The following is a 21,662-nucleotide window of genomic DNA, read 5'->3' on the forward strand; positions in this document are numbered from 1 at the left end:
TGTACATGTGTATGTTTGTTTATAGTATGACGGAGCTTCTGATACCTATGAAGCTGTGTTAGCCAACCTGAACATAGTGTTTACCTCCCTCTTCTCCATGGAGTGTGTACTGAAGATCATCGCCTTTGGAGCACTGGTGAGTGTGTGTGTGTGTGTGTGTGTGTGTGTGTGTGTGTGTGTGTGTGTGTGTGTGAGTGTGTGTGGTGAGGATGTAGTGCTCTACTGTGTCTCTGGAAAGTGCTGAAATTCTGTTGTTATATTATTATTATTATTATTATTATTACATGGTGTCACTCTCTCCACATTATTATTAATGGCTACCAGGCCAGTGTACAACATTGAGGTGATATGTACGGCCTCTGACAGACAAAATGCAGAACCACTGGCTGAGATTCATCCAGCAGATATTTTTACCCTGTTATTTAGGCCAGTGACCAATGACAGCAAGTCATGCATGTCTGTTAATTGTATTTTGCAAAGTTGCAGATATGTATTAGGCTAAACTAATATTATTAATATTATAATATTTGTGGAATTAGATTCCAACATTGATTATTATTTCTGTAATCCACTGCTTTTTCTTTAAATATTGAAATAATCAGCTTCACCCTACGCAATCTTTGGTGCTTCAAACTGAACAATCTTGGGTGAGAATAGTAACACTAAATACGCCTGCATTCCCAATAACCAAAACAATGCGCGGAAAGAGACTAAGACATAGTGAACAATGGATTCAGCAAATGAGATGCCATTCTGTTTCATGTTGTCGAGGTCTTCATCGCAGCCGCTTCCATTATTTAGTCACACTGGGACACATTTTCTGTTGTGCATTATTTCGTACATATTTAAGGAGAAACTTTGGGGGAAATAATGAGCTGTAAAAAGTAAAAAAGCAAAGATGCAAAGAAATTGAAAACTGCCAAACGTCAGCAGGAAAGAGTGCTGTTATCGGAGCTGCAGAGGAAAGAGAAGGCGGCTGAAGAGGACAAACTGAGGATGGGATGATTGTAAGGAAAAGATACAAGACAGAGGGGGAACGGTAATGGAGTAATTAGAGCGACGAGAATGAGTGACAGATAGGCGGTTTAAAAAAAAAAAAGCAAAGATTACAGTGAGGGTGGAGATTAAACAGGATAGGATTTGAATCTGGCCCTCAAACACACACAGTATGCACACAAATAACACCAGGCCTCAGAGACGTCTGTGTTTGTGTTTGTCAAGGTGGTTTATTTTAATAGCCGCCTCCCTTGCTCCCTCCATGTCCCGCCACTTGTCTAATGCACAGTTTGGCTGCAGGCAGTATGTAGGAGAGCAAAAGAAGCAGACCTCGCTTATCACTGTTTGTTCCTTACTATCCCTCTTTCTCTTTGGGTTGCTCTACTTTTAAGATTAAAAATTAAAATTCTGTATATCTCTGGATAAATGTGTTGACGATTGAAATTACACATAGCTGAGGGATATGATAACCTATTCTTATGAGCATTTTTGAAGGAATTCAGTCTGACTTTGTGTCAGTTTAGTTTATGATGTCCAGAGATATTACAGTATGTGATGTTTGATGGCTGGTGTAGTGTTCTGATGCAGTACAAGTTGTCCCTAGCTTGTCTTCTGGCATCCATCCAACGTGCCGTCACTGACGGTCCATTTGTCTTATCTGATTCCTTTCCTCTTTCTGTCGGACACTGACATGCCTCTTTTTTTCACTTTCTTGGTCTCTTTCTGTCTTTTATTCTCTCTCTGTCTCTTTCTGTACATCTCATTCTCTTCCTGCATCATCTTCATTTTAATTCAAACCTACCATATCCGTTTCCACGTTATTTTAATGTGGTCTGGCCGCGCTCCATCCCCCTGCATCGTCCATTTCCTTTTTATCCCTGTGACATCCATGTTCTTCTACATTTTACTGTCTTGCTGTCTTCATATGTCACCTCACCACCCTCCCTATTTGCACCTCCTCCTTCCTCTATTTTCTCTTTCTTCTCGTGTCTCTCTTGTCATATTCGCAGAATTATTTTAAAGATGCCTGGAATATTTTTGACTGTGTGACAGTTCTGGGCAGCATCACTGACATTCTGGTTACCGAGCTTGGGGTAAGTACCAGGATCTGAGGCATGTGTGTGCATGTCTGTATGTTTGAGATATCTTTACAGAGGAGTCAAACTGTAAACAGACAGACATGATACTGTATTAGCAATGTTTGTTGAGCTCCTATGACTATTTGTTAGGTGAGCTTCAGCATGTGTCTGTGGGTTTATACATCTGTCACATTGTCTAAAACACATACAGTAGACAAGACAAGGAGTAAGAGGAGAGCATGAGTTAGAGGCCACTGTTAAGCATTGCATTGCTCAGTCATGCACGAACATCTCTTGAAAGTCTTATATAATTGTCCCAGTTGGTGGGACAAGAAGAGACCAGACTCCTGCTAGCCAGCACTGAGCCACTGACAGCAAGGCAGGAAGTATGCCGATGCTCTGTAGCGAGCCAGTGCACAGCTTCTGCAGGCAAGCCCAATAGCCAATCAAATTATCAGATTGCGTCTCCGGTCCGCCAATAGAGGCTTTGCAGTTGTATCAGACATCTGTTAGTAGATACAGCTGAAATCTTGAAGGTCCACAGGACATCTGACTGCACACAAGTGACTCAAACAATTCATCTAGAAAAGAAAATATATAACTAGTAAGGTGCCTGATTAACCAGATTAGTGTTAGCATTACATTATTGCTACACAGTGCACTACATTGTTTTGAGCCAGTGATAATAAGATAGCAGGTAGTTCAGTTAACTGGCTGAGCAACATGATATCTGACCACATTATCAGGCTTAGTAACATATTGTAATATAGACACCCATCATCACTAAAAACAATGCTGGTTTATTTAGAGTTTGAAGTTGACAGCTAAACACACTTGTTTCAGCTTTTCTTTCCCAATATTTGACCCCCAATATGGCTGCCTGAGTTAGCTTTACCTATTGTGACCCTAAAGCCATATATTGTGCAATTAAAACAACAAACAAGGTAGCACATGGCAGTAAAACAATAAGTGTGCTAGTATGTACAGTATGTGAAGATGCATATATGTAGGGAAGGTGTCATTTGTAAACATTTTTTTAAATTTGTAAATTATTCTAAAGGTGTGTTCAGACAGAACATGAGGATGATTTCTCTTTTAAATGCACTTTTTTTTTAATTAATTATCGGCATTCATATGCAGATATACAGTATGTTTATAGAAATTACCCAAAAGTAATCTCAGGGTTCTGAGATTGCATTAAACTTCCATTATTATAATATTCTCTCAGTTAACCATTTACTTCTATGGAAACCTGAATGATTTTGCCTAGGGCGACACAAACTGAGGCAAAGATATATCCATGCAAGTTCAGAATATTTCAAGTGGAGTAAACAAGAAAAAAAACCATGCAGAGTCTGGATGAGAGAAAAATGCTTGTTTGCTAGTTTAGCACTAACATCTGTACAATTTATTTATTGGCTTTTGGGAGAAAATAATCTGCAAGAATGTCACAAGAAAAAATGTTGCTTTGTGTTCTGTTTGAACACACAAAGTCAGATTTGTACAGTATTTACAAAACCATATTTAAGAGCTGCACAGCCCTTATCAAGCTATGAGATGAAGACACTTTGCCTTCCAGTTGTGTCTGAGGAAACAGGATACCAATGATTCAAGCCCTTTCAAGGCTTAAATTGATGCTCTAGCCAGATTCTTATTACAATCCTCTGACTGGTTGGTCTTCATATTGGTATACAGACATATTTATTTATTTAGAATTCATACAGTTCTCGAACAATCCCCTGCTGTCTTGATCCTTGGTATCCTTACTATATCAATGTACAGAATCTGCAGACCGAAACCTGCTTCTGTGTTAACTTGTTTCTGTAATGACTGTTGATTTCTTTCTTGTTTTTATCTTTTTACATGCTTTCTTTAAATCGTCCACAAACTAAACGACGATCTACTGTAATCTACTTCGCCCAACCCCCCTTCTCCCCCCCCAACATCTACTACTTCCTGCGATTCCACCCAATCAAAATGCACTATGAATCCTCTGTGTCCACCCATGACAACCGGCTTGGTCAATCTCTCTGGTTGTTCTTCGAACCAACCAAAAATCCAAAAATTTGCTGCTATAAACCATATGTCTGCAACATCCACATGTAGATGGTTTGTAATTTTTTGGAGATCTTATTTTACTGCATCTGTTTTAACTGAATCCCCAGCTAATGTGAAATGTGCATGTTTTGCTTGACCTCCCCCCACCTCCACACACAGAAACCCTCAACTCTAAGTGAGCTCTAAATTTGTACAATTTTCATTTGTTGCCAAGTTTTCTGACCTCTCTACCAGTCACTGTGTAAAGTCATTTATTTTATTCAGCTGTAAATCCTGCCCACACACTGTATATCCTTTACTGACAACTACTGTTCAGTTTGTAAAGGATTGTATTGTATAAACTGGAATAGATTGCTCCATCTATCCACTGAGATTAGCCATTCATTGTATGCGCATACATAGACACATACACACCCACACATATGACAGTGACTGGGAGAGTGTTTCCAGTAGCGGCAGAGTGAATCCAAAGCTTTGCCCGTGGCAGAGAGAACAAGTGATGCATGCTGCCCCTTGCATGTCTCTGGCAGGAACCCTTTATTTTCACAACACACACACACACACATACACACACATACAGAGAGCAATGTAATACATGCTGTAGTGTAGATGAAACCTGCATGTGCCTGCTGCCAGTCCCTTTTGGGCACTTCAAGTCTCACTTCAATTGCACTTTAACTGCCATCTCTTGTTATGTACAGTGATACATGGTTGAAGAACTCTGTATTACAAAGTTCACATGAATTGAAGATAATTTGTAATTTAAAAAAAACAACTTTCTATTAAAAATTGAAGGAACACCTTTTCTAAGGACCATAATCATACTAGTGAGACTTAAATATATATGAACTTATAGAAAGTCACTTCACATATAATGACCTTAGGGCCTGTGTCCACATTGCCTTTTTCTTCAGCAGAAAACAGTTGGTAGGGCGCTGGGGAGTGCTTAATCCCAGCGCCTAATAAAAAGCTGTTGTTGTTGGGTTTTTTTCTAATAATACTCTGTGTGTGGGTTTTGTTTTTGTCAATTTTAAGTCAAGTCAGTTTTATTTATAAAGCCCAAAATCACAATTTGCCTCAAAGGACTTTACAGCATACGGCATCCTTCTGTCTTTGGACAACTCACAGCAGATAAAGAAAACGCCCCCAAAAAAACATCTAACAGGGGAAAAAAATGACAGAAACCTCAGGATGAGCAATTGAGGAGGCATCCCTCTTCCAGGGTGGACAGAAGTGCAATAGATGTCATGTGTATAAAACAAATCAACCATATAAAATTACAGTGATCCCTATGACAAAATGATACATAGGAAGGAGGGAGAGAGAGAGGGAGAGATACATAGCAACAACAGCAATGACTATAACAATAGTAAAAGAAAAATAAATATTAATACATGTAGTTTATGTTAGTATGTTACATGCATAGATTATAGTAGCCTATATGTATGTGACAATAATAACCATATGTATGTAATAATAGTGAAAGTATGACCAATAATAATAGCAGCAAAAGTTGGCGTGAGGCAGGTAATGGTGCAAGGCATGGTGCAATCACAACCCACGATCCCGGTCACAGCCACGATCCAAGAAATCTGAGAGAAAAGGGAGCTCAACCGCTCCAGAAAAGATGCCAAGTTAGTGATATGCAGTAATAGGGGACAAACAACGACAACAACGCAATGTGGACACATGCCCTTAGTTGGTCCTCCAGCCACCGTTTTTCTCTTGTTTTCCTGTGACATCATCACAGAGTATGCCACAGGACTTTGGCGGCCAATCCTATTGTATGGTGCCTCGGCTGCTATTAGCTTTATCAGTTTGCCTGGTGTTACTGCACATCTGCATGCTGTGGGCTTGCTTCATATTTGAAATACTGCATATTTTGCCTTGAGAGAACTAGTGCATTTGGTTGTCTTTCCAAGGAAATGTCCTGACGTCCCTGCACTTTTAACTACTCACCATTCCTACCACAATTACTACTACGTAACCCAATTGGATGAAACTAGTTAGATTTGGATGATTTCCTTTCCCTTGTGTTGTTTGGTTTTGTCTTACTTACTGGATATGAAAAGCTTGTTGGAGCCTTGCTGATTTGAGTTTGGTTTGCTTTGACTTGTTTGGCTCCTGGTTCTTTTATTTGTGTTGAGTTTGAATCTCCCTCAGTTTGACTGTTTTTCCTCATTTTTTATGTTTTGGTTTGTCTGAGAAAAATTGTTTGCACATTTTGCACTACAACTAACTACTTTTCCCTTTATTCTAACCCCAAATCCTTCTATCTTCCTTTCCCCCCTCTTCCACCTTTCTCTATTGTCTCCTTCCCCCTTTATCTTTGCTTTCCTATCTTCAACTTTCAATTCTAATCCTCTCTACACCCTCCTCTCTCTCTGTCTCTCTTTCTCTGTGGTTATGTTGTGGCTGTACTGTAGAATAATTTCATCAACCTAAGTTTCCTGAGGCTGTTCAGGGCAGCTCGTCTCATCAAGCTGCTGAGGCAGGGAGAAACTATCCGTATCTTGCTGTGGACCTTCGTGCAGTCCTTCAAGGTTTACACCCAATAATACAGCATAACACACACATTTCATATGCTTTCACATTTCCAGATTTTACAGAAATACAGATATACACATATCCATATATACAGTATATATGCATAAACAATGCCTAAGTGCAGCCACATATATCACGCACAGTGCACTCATATGTATCAAACCTAATACTAAACGATGAATGTGTCTCTCCTCAGGCACTGCCTTATGTCTGCCTCCTCATTGCCATGCTGTTCTTCATTTACGCCATCATTGGGATGCAGGTGGGTGAGAGGCTCAACCTAAAAAAAAAGGCTTTTGGGATGCATTAAATATATTTTGTCAGATAATGATGATGATGATGAGGAGGAGGAGGAGGAGGATGTACAGAAGGAGAATGAGGATGATGATAATGGTCATTAAGGATTTGGTGCATAACGGGAGGAGGGAGAGAAGGATTATGGAAGTAGCAATTGTGCAGTGAAGGTTTTATAGTGTTAAAGTCTGAGGTCCTGCTTTAGTGGCAAAGGAATCCAGAAAGGTCACTGATGAACAACTGTAGTCTGGATTTCAGCGTTAACAGTATGATTGCATTTAACAGCTGTTTGGGAATATTGAGATTGAAGAAGACGGAGAGAGTGCCATCAATCAGCACAACAACTTCAGGACCTTCATACAGGCTCTCATGCTGCTCTTCAGGTGCTTGTGTGTGTGTGTGTGTGTGTGTGTGTGTGCGTGCGTGCGTGCGTGCGTGCGTGTGTGCATGCGTGCGTGTGTGTGTGAAAATATGTGTGTGCTTGTGAATCTGTATACAAGGCATGTCACAATACCACAAATTTAGTAATCAATACCGTTACCAATGGAATTCTACAATTTTTGATCCCCAATTCAATGCTACAGTAAACAATGAAACAGAACAATAAATCCCATGTATTTAAACATACACTCCTTTATTAGACACATTTAAGTTAAATTTAATTCAAATTTCATGAAAAAGACAAATAAATGATAAAATACACAAAATTCCTGATTACCTGCCTTGAATGTAAAGTACTAGTCTATGTGGGTTCATGAGATTTTGTGGGTGAGGAAACATCTAATATAAAGCCTATGGCAAATTGACATATTTCTCCTCCATTGCTGTTGTTATTATTCAGCACCTGTACATGTTGAAAATGTGATCGTTGGTTTTTGTTGTCGGCTGTTTGTCCCGCCCCTCCTCACTGTGACCGGACAGCTGGGTAAAAAGTGACCAGTTGAAGTTGAACATATTCCAGTTCTCGCAACCAGAAAAAGATTCAAACTTGCAGCTGGTCAGTGCCTCATGACACTGTTGACTCTGTTGCAAAGTGTAAATTGTCTCCCATTGCAAAAAGAAAAAGAAAGAACCTCCACTAGCTTCACGTAAAAACACTTTTTTGATGAGTCAAAGCTGAGCTTTCGCTGCAGCTGCACTTTTTTTCCACATGTTGGTGTTTTTCCTCTATGCTGGTAGGCATTCTCCTTACTTTGGCATTTAAAGAACACTTGTAGGCAAACTATTTGCTGCCCCGTCAGGTCCATAAGAATTGCATCCCCACTAGGTACGGTACTGGAGAAAAACGAAAACCGTATTTTTTTGTCTGAATTTAGGCAGTGACTTGATACAAAAGTATCGGTACTTGTTACATTCCTAACATATACAGTGTTGATTGTGCTTCATTTGCAAATCATAATTGTCTTGCAATAGATTATCTTAAACCTGGCAAATTTAATACTCCAAATCCTTCGTGAATCAATAAAAGTGTTTGTGTGTTTTAGGAGTGCAACAGGAGAGGCGTGGCACGAGATCATGCTGTCATGTCTGGGGAACAAGGAGTGTGACCCCCTGTCAGGGAACACAGAGCCAGAGTGTGGCAGCCAGTTTGCTTACCTTTACTTTGTCTCTTTCATCTTCTTCTGTTCATTCTTGGTGAGTACATACTACATAATACAACACCCTCATCTGCACCCTGCCCCTATATTATGATCCAGCACTATTCAAAATAAAAACATATCAATTATGAATGATATGCCCTGTGGATCTGATTTTATAGAAAGATATATACCATAAAATCCTTACTGAAAATATTGTGCTTTATGAGAAAACTCTGTCATGTCAGCATATCATCTTTCAGCAAAGTTATTCCATATCCCAAGAGTCCAGATGGGAAAGTCCCACTCTCATTTTGTCTTTAATCTAAACAAAGAACTGACCGGATATCCCCTGCTTCACTGTCTTGGGATGTTTTGCAGCTCTTAGTTACAGTTAGCAAAGCAAATCAGTAATAGTCAGGAAACTTAACATGTTTCTGGTGACAGTCCATAAAAACATTATGTATTAAACAGCTTTGAGTGGCTCTGTTTGTCAAATCTGATGTTTTATTTGTGTGTTTATGTGTAGATGCTGAATCTGTTTGTAGCCGTCATCATGGACAACTTTGAGTATCTGACGAGAGATTCATCCATACTGGGACCTCACCACCTGGATGAGTATGTCAGGATATGGGCCGAGTATGACCCTGCTGCCTGGTAAGTGGTAATGTGCACACACTCTTGGTAGGCCTTGACACAGACATAATACACCTGCACATTTCTGGTTATATCTGCACCAGTAATCCACATAAAACCATTAAGGCATAACTTAAGACCTGTATAGTTCTTGTGCTTGATTTATTATTCTTGATCACACAAAGAAAGGCCCAAGCAATACAGTCGCAAACTTCTCAACAATGCTGTAAATGTGTGGGTTTTTTTAAATTGTGTAAAACATCAGCACATGGTGTTTCAAATGGTATAGAAATAGACAAAAAAATGAACAAAGCAGGTGTGTCAACTGATTAACAGAGCAGGATTTTCTAGCAAAAGAGCTGCAAGGGGGCTGTAACGGATTTGAGCATAACCTCATCAGGCATCTGGTTATCTCTCTCACACCGTACAACCCCTCCCTCCTCCTCCTCCCCTTTCTCCTCTTTTCTGTAAACCGTCCTGAAAAACCTCCCACCCTACCCAAACCTTTCCCTATTCTGGAATCTGCATACTGAAAAAAATAAAACGTACTGTAGCGACGTCTACACTCCAAACAAAGCTCCCTTGTCCAACTCTGTAGTCTAAATGTCAACTGTAGACATGCTACATTTCATGGTATCTGTATTCCAGTGACTGTTTGTTGTCCTCATGCTGTCCTGTAGACTGCACACAGAATAAACAGGGAGAATAACAAAGAAAGGGAAGGGAAGAGAAAATTAGAGAATGACATTTTACAGGAAAGACTGGATAAAAGACTGACACGAGGAAGAAAGCAGTGATCAGAAGAATGAAGGAGAAATTTTAATAGTTGAGTACAGGTAATGAAAGACCCCCTGAAAGACCAACTGTTATTTGTGTTTTTACACTGTGCAGCAGAGGTATGTTATCTCTGCTGCATAGTGTGGGAATATTCCCTTCCTTGAAACTAATATGCTATTTTCAATCCCATCTTACTGACTGTGACATGAACACCACTGCGCCGTAATCAGAGGACAGAGAGCAAAGACACCAGGCTGACATTGAAGATTGTTTGAGCCCTAGACACACCAGACCAACATCAAAAAACGAGTGGCGACAAGGCAGACTGTTGCGTCACCTCACATCGTCTGTGTCTGAGCTGAAAAGTTGCTTTCTAACACACCCCAAAGACTACAGCCGACGGCCAACTAGCACATACTAGCCTGCGTGAGAGGAGATAACTCTCCATACAAGCAGGTAGCAGTTGTATGTATTCATAATTTAAAAAAGGAAACGGACAGACAGACAAGATTCAAGGGGTTAACCAGCCAGCACATTAACAACACAACACAATTTTGAAAGAACAAAGCATATGCACATGTGCTGATGATCAATAGCAAAAACATTTATGAATCGTTTCTGCCAAAGAGCTAAATGGCTAAAAAAAATAAGCTTGCCTAATACAAAAAGTTTGTTTCAATCTGACACATTCTTCGCTGTAACTGTTCGTTTGCTTTCCTCACTTTCGTTTCTCTTTTTTTGCACTGCGTTGAACTGCCAGTCTGAGTGATTTCTCTAACCGGCAGGCTATACCAGCATTAGCATGCTGAATCGGCCAATAAACAAGAAAATTGCTCTTGCCAAGGGTATGGGAAAACCTTGGATGACAGGCGCTCACCGACGGCTCAACATTGACCGATGGCAGACTGTCGGCTTGGTGTGTCAGGGCCCTTAGAGGGAGGGAATATGCACACTACAAGCAGCTATTAAGCATTTAGCTGTTCACCAACACATACTTTTCTACCCTTTTTGCAATTCCTTAATTACATAGTGCACATATTTAGTCAGGGGTTGGGCTGGAGAGTGGAAAAAAAGGGCTTTCAAGCTAAGGGCGAGGCGTAAGAGAAAGGAAAAATAACAAATGACAGGGAAGATTTTGGAAAAGTGGAACATATAACAGAGCTTAAAACCACATTTAGCAATGTGTAACATGCAGTGAATTGTGTAGAGTTAACATGTGCTTTTGGGTGCAGATGTGTCTACAGAGTCTGTTATTTACAGTAAACATGTAAAGTATTTTCAGATACTGTGTTCTTGTCAATCTTGTGCTCTTCCTCCCAATGTTCTCTCTTCTTTCTGGATGTGTGTGTGTGTGTGTGTGTGTGTGTGTGTGTGTGTGTGTGTTTTCCTGTGTGTACGCGTGTGTTTCTTAACTCCCCTGTATTCTTCTTGCAGCGGGCGCATTCATTATAAGGACATGTACAGTTTATTACGAGTTATCGACCCGCCTCTCGGCTTAGGCAAGAAATGCCCCCATAGGGTGGCCTGCAAGGTTTGACTTCCATTCAAACAAAATCTCTCAACCACACTTGCTAGCCACAGCATCCAGGAATGGAGTGAATGCTGCTTTCTATTTGTTTTTTCCTTTTCTTTCATTTCAATTTTACAACTTCTTTTCCACCATTATCGACTTGCATTCTAAACTGCTGAGAGAATGTGCAGGACAATGCAGACACCCAGAGAAGCATGTGAAATGCACTCAGTGAAATGGAAAAAAAAATCCACACTAAGAAGTTTTACCACCTTGTAAAATCATTTTTTATATTCTTTTTCTTTTGCTTGCTGTGGAGCCATGGCTATAATGTAGCAAGCTACGGTCGCCCACTGTAGTGTTGCATTGTTCTTGGTTTTTGGGGGTTGGGGGGAAAGACAGAAACTGCATTGACACCCCTTCCTCCTCCTCCCCTCTCTCCTCGTCCGAGCAGCCGCAGCTTGGTGCCTGCTGTCAAGCTCTGCCCTGCTCTTCTGTGCAAACACACACAGTCAAGCACACACAATCATGTATGCCTTTCTCCTGCTTACACAGACTTGTCTTCTGATACTACAAGAAACATTTACATCTCAAATTCGAATTCTAATCTTCCTCCTGTTGTCTCCCTTCCCTCTGCCATTTACTCCCTGTCTTTTTTGACATGACGTACTGTTAGATAGAGAAGCCACACGGCCGCAGTCTCTCTAAATCAGCCCAATAACCTTGTCTTCCTGTTGTTTTTGTTTTTTCTTTCTTTTGGTCTTTTTCTCTTTCCTCCTTCTCTTCTCTCTTTTCGACTCTATCCTCTAATCAATTGAATCCTCAATCTTTCTCTCACTGCCTCTGTTTTTCTCCCAATTCCTCCCCTCCTCTCTCTCTCTCAATATCTCCATCTCTCCCTTTTTTGTTAACGGGGTGATGGCACTGGCTGATGATGCAGTGGCAGGATCAGTTGCAGGGAAATGTATGACATGCTGAGGCACATGTGCCCCCCACTAGGCCTCGGGAAGAGGTGTCCAGCACGGGTGGCCTACAAGGTCAGAAAGGACCCCATCTTCACCCGAGTCTCCTCGTGTCGGGGTGGGGCGGGTCCAGGAGGGAGGGGCCAGGGTTTTAAGCGCTCAACGTGGTGTAAACTTTAGTGTCGTTGTTTCTTTAGTTCTGTTTCTGTTTCTTTTCGTGGAAAGTGGGGGTGGGGCTGGTCGGTGTTGTGGCGTTGTGTGGTGGTGTGGGATTTGCGGGCGGAGGTAGCAAGGCAATTAGGGTGAAGGATCAGACTGGGGTATGTATCCACAGGAGGGGACGAAAAGAGGGACCTTCTCAGCTCGTTTGCACCGTGCACCAAGGACACACACGTACACAAACATGCAAAAGCCATGCACATTATAGCGTCATGTTATTCTTCAAGTAAAATGATTATTTTTACATGAATGTAATTATTTAAACATCTCAGTACAAAAAAATATTAATTAATAAGACAAACATTTCACCCACGTAGATGCACACACTCAGAAACATGCGTGTGCAGCAGGGCTTGGAAGGTCCGCTAGACTTAACGTCCTCTGACTCGCTCCATCCTGTGGATGGGGCTGACACAGACGCACAAAAACACACACAGAATTAGGTCATATCAACCTACACATAGATATGATCTGTTATTTTTAATGGTAGAGAGAGCAGAGGGGCTTGTCTCAGTGATGTGTTTTCCTCAGAGAGCCTTTGGTTGCCATACAGAAGCAGTTCTTTTTCTGTCACCCTTCATGTAGCAGCTCCAAGCCCCCAAGCAGCCTTTTCTATCTGCAAGTCCAATCTTCTCTTTGTCCTTTGGTTCTGTCGTCAATGCAGTTCTATTCTGTTTCCAGCCCCCCTCATCTCTGCATATTGCTCCCCTCCCCACGCATATACACTTCCTCACCTGCCTTCTGCATGGCCGTTAACCACCAACCCCACACACAGAACTCTGTCTGTCATATAATCAGACGCAGTTAATTTAAACAAATTGTTATCTAAGTAGAAATATACACAATACGGATTTTACCTTTATGTTACCACATGTTCCCGTTGTACCTCTTGTGATCAATGTGACAGTTCCATAAAACATCATTGGCAGATCACTGTGAGCCTCAGGGGGCAGCCGGCCAAACAGCCTGTAGGCACAGTAGATCACTCCATCGCTAACCATTGCTTCATCCAACTCCCCTCTTCTTACCCTGCAGACCTGGGGCAAATAAAATTGACATTTTATACTATTTCTATATGGATGGGGTTTGAATACAGGTGCAATTTATAATGTGTCAGAGAGGTTAAACATAAACCATGTACTTTTGGTATAGTACCCATATGTAACCTGTGCAGTCATGTATCTAAACCCTTAATTTGTTTTGCGTTTCCACTGCAGGCAGTACTCTAAAAGGTAGGCACGGTGTCACCAGATTAGCTGTGTCACTGCCCCATCCAGCGTTTACACGGTCATGAAATTCCTGGAAAATTCATGAAATCCGAAAAACAGTTTTCCTGGCCTGAAAATGGTTTGGAATTATCATAATGTTTTGATTCTAAGGTATTTTGGCTAGTAAAATAGGTTTATAAAAATACCAAAACAGGTCTAATGTTACGCAATTTTTTTTCCTTGTGTTATTAATTAAAAATCTATCTCTGAACTGCGTGACTGTTGAAATGACTGAAGGGACATAAGGACAATCAGCCTTAATTTATTAAGTTTCACATCTACTTGAGTTCAGAGAAGGCTGCGAAACTACTAACTACTAATTTTAGACATTGGACATTAGACATTGGTTTTAATTTACTCAAAAATGGACACAAACTAAATATGTAAGAGATATATAAAGAGAAGTAACCACCGTAAAGTTTTAACAGACCTCTGTCCATGCTGCTTTCTTCTGTTTAACTTTTCTCTGGCCATCTATGACGACACACCAAAACAAAACCCCACACACAAAAAAAAGTCACGCTCATCTGCTGCAGGGCCATGTACACAGCTCTGCTCTGGCAGTGGGAAAGCAGTCTATAGCCTATTTTTAGCGGGGTTAAACCGGTCTGCACATGCTAATTTCAGTGGGAAAAGGGTATAAAATGTACTATTTGACCCAGGTTTTGCACCTTTAGCTCTATCTCTTCCTTATGTTTTCCTTTTTTAACCCCAGCCTTACATTAGACACTTCTTTTTTCCGAAAAAGCCTCCTCCCTGAACTAAAATGTAGACCCTCAGTCCTTCCTGCCCAACAACCTAACATGCTTAACATGCATGGTTTTGGCAAAACTTCCCTACCATCTTAATCTTTCCCTTTAACATTATTACTGCCAGACTTTTCCAAAAGATCGCCATCTGTTAATGCCTTACCTTCCCTGAGCCCCTTGCCAATGAGAGAAATCTTACCTTTGACCTTCCAAACAGTCCACAGAACAATGACCCGTCTAGCTCCACTGCTTTTAACCTACGATCTTCTCTGTCCTGACGAGAGACAGCAGAGCCTTCAGGCAGGATCGCTTTCTTACAGACACAGCCAACTAAGTGTGGTGATGTTTCTCTCTTTTTTTCTTTGTAGTTTTTTTCTTCTGTTTGTCTATTTTTGGTCACTTCTTCTCTTTACACACTCCAGCTCATAACCTATTAACCTATTGATTTTTGTTACGCTATCATCTTGTTCCCTTAAGCTTTCCCTTTCAACTCTTATTATATTTATTTTCTGGCAGCAGAAACATTTCCTTTCACCTTATATTTTCTACATATACCTGGATTATGTTAACCCGAACAATCATTTTTGCATCTTAGCACCAAAACAACACTTCCATGGTGGCCATTTTTGTCTTTCTTTCTTTTCCACAGAATGCTGCTCTCTCTCACCTATTAACCCTTCAAGTCTGTGCCCATTTTTCACACATTAGACATCAGATAATTAGCGATAGAGCTAGTTGCTCTATTATTTCAGCCGAGCCCCATCAAATATTTGTATCCCCCTTCAATAACAGCCACATTAAAACAACTCACAAACTCATTTTAATGTCGCCAACAGAGGATGCTTTCTGTGTACGGCTGCGCAGCTGCTTGTCCTGAGAGGCATATTGCGTGTGCATCGCATGCCGCATGAGGGTGGGATGTGCAACAAGGGTTTTGGGGGGATAGACAATTTAAAAAAGAAAGTTTTGATGGCTGGATGAAAGGAGAGGCATTTAATCAGAATGTGAGGGGAGGCATGATATGCTGCATGTTTGGGGTTGTCGCCGTCTTCTGTCACCAAACGCACACGAACGTCACTCTGTCATCTGTGAGTTGGTGTGTGTCTTTTGTATTGTCTGTTGAATTATAAACCAACAAGACCTACTATGGATCAAACCAATAAACGAAAACCAAAGTGTTTCCCTACCTTAAATCGGCCCCCTTGGCTGTTTTTTGGTTTATTGGTTTATCACCTGGTCTCTGTTGTTTTTACTGTGAACCTCCAAACCCCCAGGGGGAGCTCTGGATAATAGTAGCTGCTGCTCAGTCTGTCTTCCTGTTTCTTCATCTTAAACTCCAGATTGCCAATTTAGCCAGCCTGTGAGGTCTTTTGGATGTCAACAAACATACACAAATAACAATACGGTCTGAAATGAATAAATATATTGGTACAAGCCAAGGGGCAAATCTGGGGGGGGTAAAGCCTTATTTTGTTACCTTTGCACTCACAGGTTCTCTCGTACACTTAATATCAAATACGCCTAATTTGACACAGTAGCTGAGCCATTTGTTACAGGCAGACAGAGTCTGAGCCTGCTACAGATGCTATGCACAGCTCCCTCAACCTCCTTTACCCAAACCCTCCCTTTGGCCCGTTCCCCGCTCCCCCCTTTCTCCCATAAACTCAACGCCCGTCCCTCTTCTCACCTGGAGGTTCCACATACACCAGCCCACTTACTTCCCCCTTTTCTCACTGCTCACCCTGACTGGCTCTCCCACAGAGACTGCTCCGTATGGATCTTCCCGTGGCCGACGACAACACGGTCCACTTCAACTCCACTCTCATGGCCTTAATCCGCACTGCACTGGACATCAAGATCGCCAAGGGTACGGAAGGTTTGGAATCCTTCTTTCCTCCTTTGGTCCAATTTTCACATGCTATTTCCTTTCTCTCATTTCCCTCGTAGTGCAGTGCTGTCTGCTATTTCTGTGCTGAGCCCAAAACCTTCAGCTCTTCCTGATGCTTCTCCTTCTGTAGCTTAAGTATAGTGTGATTTCTATGGCAGTAGGTGCTGTGTGTAGCATGCTGTGTGTGAGGCTGAAGGCTTTGACCCTTTGAATCAACATTCTGTCACTTCAGATTAAAAAATGAATCACCTTTTGATATTTTTCAGTGAAGTTATGATTTTACCACAGCAATTTCAACCTCACTAATAAAAATCTTCTGTTTGTTTGTATGTCCTCTCTTATACCTTTTTGTATCAATCTGAATGGGTATGAATGGTTGTGTGCACTTGTGTATGAGTTAACTTTCTTTCTGTGCATTTCTGTGTGCATGTTCATTTGTATGAATTTTTGTGGGTGTGGATGTTTGTGTATCTATATATGCGTGTGTATGTACACGTGTGTGTCGATTGAATCTGGTTTAGGTGGTATTGACAAGCACCAGATGGATGCAGAGCTGAGGAAAGAGATGATGGCAATCTGGCCCAATCTTTCCCAGAAGACTCTGGATTTGCTGGTTACGCCGCACAAGTGTAAGTTGCAGAGTGTTGCGCAGGCGCAGCAATGTGGCTCGGATGCAGCCACCCTGCGCCGCCCAGTGCTCCAACGTTGTTTTTCTTCACGCCACCTGAGGACCGCTTCTCTCAGTCAGTCTCTCTCACTGCTGCACCCTCTGATACAGCTGGCACATTACCCCCGCACATCCACACCCTCAGATCTATGAAGACATAAGCACAAGCTGCACAAGCAACATAGAACAACAAGCACACACAACAACCAAACCAATCCAGTCGCCAGAATATTTTTTGGCATTGTAGGTTTCTGCAAATCACAGATATGTTACATTTGTATTTTATTATGTAGCGGATACATTGAAACTTTCAATTTCTTCATGTTCCAGCAAAAAAACTCGGTTATGGTTCGGATAAGATCTTATTTTGGCTCAAAATACCTGTTTTTCGTGGCACAGTTCCTGATGGAAACAGCGACAGGTTGCTAAAATTCAACCACATTTGGTGGCTAAAAAGGCCCTGGAAATGCAGCCATGACTTGCTAAAAAACAACCGGGTGCGTTGTTCGCTGGTCTGAAACAATACTGTGTAATGGTCTGCAACTAGGCAGGTGTCTCGCGTATGTGTCACATAATCCACTGCCCCCTCCACCTCCTGATGACAAAGTCAGCACATACACTGCTTCACTTTAGAAACGTTGATATGATAGGTATGAAATGTACAAATGTAACATATCTGTGATATGCACAGCTTTTTCTTCTGGTGACTGGGCTGCCCTACCTCCTCCCCTTTCAGCTTCAGAAACCGCTCTCACCAGAATGGACCCACCTCCACTCCCAGACCCCAATACTTCCCCCCCTCACTGTGCCTGAGATCAGAGGGTGTCTCACTATAGATGAACTCTCTATAGACGTCTTTTCACTTCAGGGGTGGTCAGCTGTGTGCACTAGATGGCTGGCTGTGCTTGATAGAACATATATTTTTTTTAGTGTTATTACACTGAGCACAAATGCACATGTGCTAATGCACTAGTTGCATGATACAGTAGTTGCTTAAGTTTGTGAAATGCATGAAATTTGCTATCAAAATGTATTTTTTTTTAGCATTACATTTGGAACCAAGTCCAAATACACCATGTAAAGTCAAGATATCACAGATTTTATTTTGATTTATTTTATTTTTTAATGACTTGGTTCAATTTGCGTTAATCCTTGCAATCCCATGATTGCAGATTCCCGGAGCGACTGAATTTTGTTTTATCAATATCACAATGAGATGCTTTGATTACAAGATTTTACCTGTGACAAATATAAATGCTCTATAGAGTTAAGGTAAAGTAAGATACAGTTAAAAAAAAATCTGTCTGTGAAAAGACTATTTGCTCTATGTTGTGTGTGTAAAATGTTTTTCTGTTTGTGTGCATGCCTCACCCACTGTCTACCATTCCTCGCGCTCAGGGTCCATACCAAAGGTCTAATCTTCCAGGGTAACTTGTCATTCTTTCAGCAGCAACAGACCTGACAGTGGGGAAAATCTACGCTGCTATGATGATCATGGAGTACTACCGGCAGAGCAAGATCAAGCGCTCACAGGCCCTTCGGGATGAGCAGGTACTGCTGTCTCAAGGAAATAGCACTCTACTCTATCTGCATCCGACCCTTTAAAGTCAAAGGCAGACTGACGCACTGAAATCAAGGCTGCAAAGCTGTGGTCTCATTCATATAGGTTTGGGCTGTGACAACCGCAGATCCAGAAAGGAAGGAGTCCCTATTCTGTCACCAAAAAGGGGCGTACAGGGACAGAACACAACCACTTAGTAATCTAATGCAATCTCCTTTCTCATACATGCAATGCTCCTTCTCGAACAGCTAAAACAGTGCTGCCATCTGCTGGACAAAGTTTGCTACTTCTTGCTTTTACAGGAATTTGAAAAAGCAAACATAAGGAAAGTGCATACAGAATTTTAAATGGCGATTTAGTAGACAGTTCATCAGGGGGTGTTGCATTCATTTAGCAGTTTTATATGCTTGAGATTGCAGGGTTTAGTTTAAAGCAGGCTCAAGTGTTGTCACAGCCCCTAATGTGCACATGCCTGAACATCACTGGTGCCCTTATAACGCCCTCCTTTCGCTGAGCTCGATTCTCTCCCCTGTCGACTGCTTGTTCAGATACGGTATCTACTCACTGCCGATGCTTGAAACCTTGGACTGTTAGATTTGCATTATGATATTGCTGCACACAACCCTTCAGGTCAGTGAAAGAGCTGACAACTTTACTCCACATTAAAGTAGCTGAATTTCATCTCAATGATTTAGACCATGAGATGATACCAAAACTAAAGTTTTATGGTTCTTGATATGTTTGTGCAGCCAGCTCTGACCATAAACGCTCTGAGAACTGCATGCTAATGAGGACTCTTACCAGCCTGTTGTTACATTGCACGTGTAAAGACACTTGTCTCTGAAAAATCAGCAAACCTCCCCCACACACAGTTTTAGAACATTTCTAGGATTTTAGGGACATTTTTGGGATTTTAGGATATTTCTAGGTTTTCATGCATTTCTAGAATTTAAGGATGTTGCTAGGAATTAAGGACATTTCTAGGATTTTAGGATATTTCTATGATTTTTGGACATTTCTACGATTTTTGGATATTTCTAGGATGTCAGGGCATTTCTAGGATTTTAGGACAATTGGGGCTTAGTTAGGACCTTGGTCAGGGGGTTGGGGGATCCTTTACTGGCACTTTTTCTTTCATAAACAAGCTCTATTTTGATGCAGTTTCATGCACCCTGGCACCCTATTTATATTGAATGTACAAAAACAATTCACAGTGTGAATTTATATTGTAATTTAAAAAATGGTTAACCAGCACCCTAGCAATTTTTTTTGAAGATGAAAGGGGTTACAGTTTAGTTAGGGCATTTGACATGCACTTCACTTTTACTTTTTTTCATTTAACTTGCATGTGTAGCAGATTATTGACCACTTTCCCTAAAGGTGGTTATCGGTTGGCACTGTTGGAACTTTTTAAGTGAATGACTAATAAATGAATGACAGAGAATGTGGCATTGTCCCGTCATGCATTTCACCTGCTATATGTTCCCCTCCACAGGATTGTTGCAGTGTTTATCTGCCATGATGTCCCACATCCCTCCTTTGAACGAGGCCCCTTTTTTATTTCTTTCCTTATAATCGGTTCAAATTTGACTCCCCCTTCTGTGAAAACATTTTCTTCTATTTGTTTTTGAAGTTATTTCTTCAGCATTACAGTATTTATTTTCATCATCAGATGACAACTGATCATCAGATGAATTCCCGAATGATTACCGATCATTCCCTTCGATCCTACCCTGAGCTCCAGACTGAGTGGGTGAATTCCTCTTCCTTATTGGTCCTAATAAAGCACTCTGATTAAGGTTCCCACGATCATGAAATTCCTGAAAAAGTTATAGAATTATAAAAACTGTTTCCCAGGCCTGGAAATATTTTCGAATTAACAGAAATTTTTTGAAAAGTTTGAATATACATTGTTTTGGGTATTGTTTAATCATTTGCAACCTGAGCAAATTTGCTTGATTCATTGTAAAAACAAGGAAAGCAGAACAAGCAGCAACGAAAGAAGATATGACCCAAAGATTTTTAAGAAATTATTCAAATGTAAAATTACCTGAACATTAGTTTTAAAAAGGAAAGAAAGAAAAAAGAAAAAGAAAGTTAAAAAACAACAACAACATGGAATTGACCTGGAAAAAGTGCTTTAAAAAATTAATAATTTTGTGTCTTTTTTCCATAGAACTTTTCCCTACAGGTTGTCAAAAAAAATTCTAAATCGAACATTTTTTACCAAATTGCTTTTTCCCAATGTTGCTCAGAGTTCAAAGGTTTAAATATTTTGTGAAGGCACCTGCAAGCAGCACAAGAAAAGTGATGTTGATCCAGGTTCCAAAGGTTTAAAATATGTTCATAATAATCCCAAAACATGTAAAAAATTACATAAAATATGTTGCATTTAAAATCCAGTGCTGCACTATGTGACAGTTGATTGAATCTACAGTTATCAATCCCCCAAAAATGTCCATGACCTTGATGTTTTGCAAAATGCTCATATTTGCCAGTCTTATCTTTTGACATATGAGGCTGGTTGGCGGCAGTAATATCGAATTTGCTTTGTCGTTAATGCCTGGGAAGTGAGAATTTTTAGTCATACACCTTTTAAAATACTTAAAGTCATGATAATGGGTCAAAATATTATGAAAGAGTTTTGAAAGTTCATTGGTAAAAATGTGTTGGAACCCTGTGTAATGGGTCGAGTCCTGTACCTGGATGCCTCAAAGGGCTCCCAGGTCCCAGAACGCCGTCTGAGTCCACCCATCTCTTTCTCCTGCTAGCTGCTGGGCATCAGTTCCTCAAGAGTCCCTCCCTCGCATTTATTCCTCTTCCATTCTCTCTTTGCCTGGCCTCGCTTTCAGCCAACAGCCCCCTCTGTACATG

The 21,662-nt window shown here is 40.9% G+C and overlaps 1 protein-coding gene across 1 annotated transcript in view; it reads left to right on the top strand.

The window, feature by feature from the left end:
* Nucleotides 1-21,662, top strand: part of cacna1aa (calcium channel, voltage-dependent, P/Q type, alpha 1A subunit, a) — a 95,852-nt gene that overhangs the window by 59,908 nt on the left and 14,282 nt on the right. Inside the window, exons 32-43 of the mRNA XM_042504686.1 lie at nucleotides 26-136; nucleotides 2,007-2,090; nucleotides 4,182-4,184; nucleotides 6,560-6,676; nucleotides 6,877-6,942; nucleotides 7,260-7,357; nucleotides 8,459-8,609; nucleotides 9,081-9,208; nucleotides 11,399-11,495; nucleotides 16,434-16,548; nucleotides 17,082-17,189; nucleotides 18,675-18,778. Of these exons, the coding sequence (XP_042360620.1) occupies nucleotides 26-136; nucleotides 2,007-2,090; nucleotides 4,182-4,184; nucleotides 6,560-6,676; nucleotides 6,877-6,942; nucleotides 7,260-7,357; nucleotides 8,459-8,609; nucleotides 9,081-9,208; nucleotides 11,399-11,495; nucleotides 16,434-16,548; nucleotides 17,082-17,189; nucleotides 18,675-18,778 (1,182 nt within the window). The remainder of the gene's footprint in view (nucleotides 1-25; nucleotides 137-2,006; nucleotides 2,091-4,181; nucleotides 4,185-6,559; nucleotides 6,677-6,876; nucleotides 6,943-7,259; nucleotides 7,358-8,458; nucleotides 8,610-9,080; nucleotides 9,209-11,398; nucleotides 11,496-16,433; nucleotides 16,549-17,081; nucleotides 17,190-18,674; nucleotides 18,779-21,662) is intronic.

This window comes from Plectropomus leopardus, chromosome 17, assembly GCF_008729295.1.
Source record: "Plectropomus leopardus isolate mb chromosome 17, YSFRI_Pleo_2.0, whole genome shotgun sequence".
Lineage (NCBI taxonomy): Eukaryota > Metazoa > Chordata > Actinopteri > Perciformes > Serranidae > Plectropomus > Plectropomus leopardus.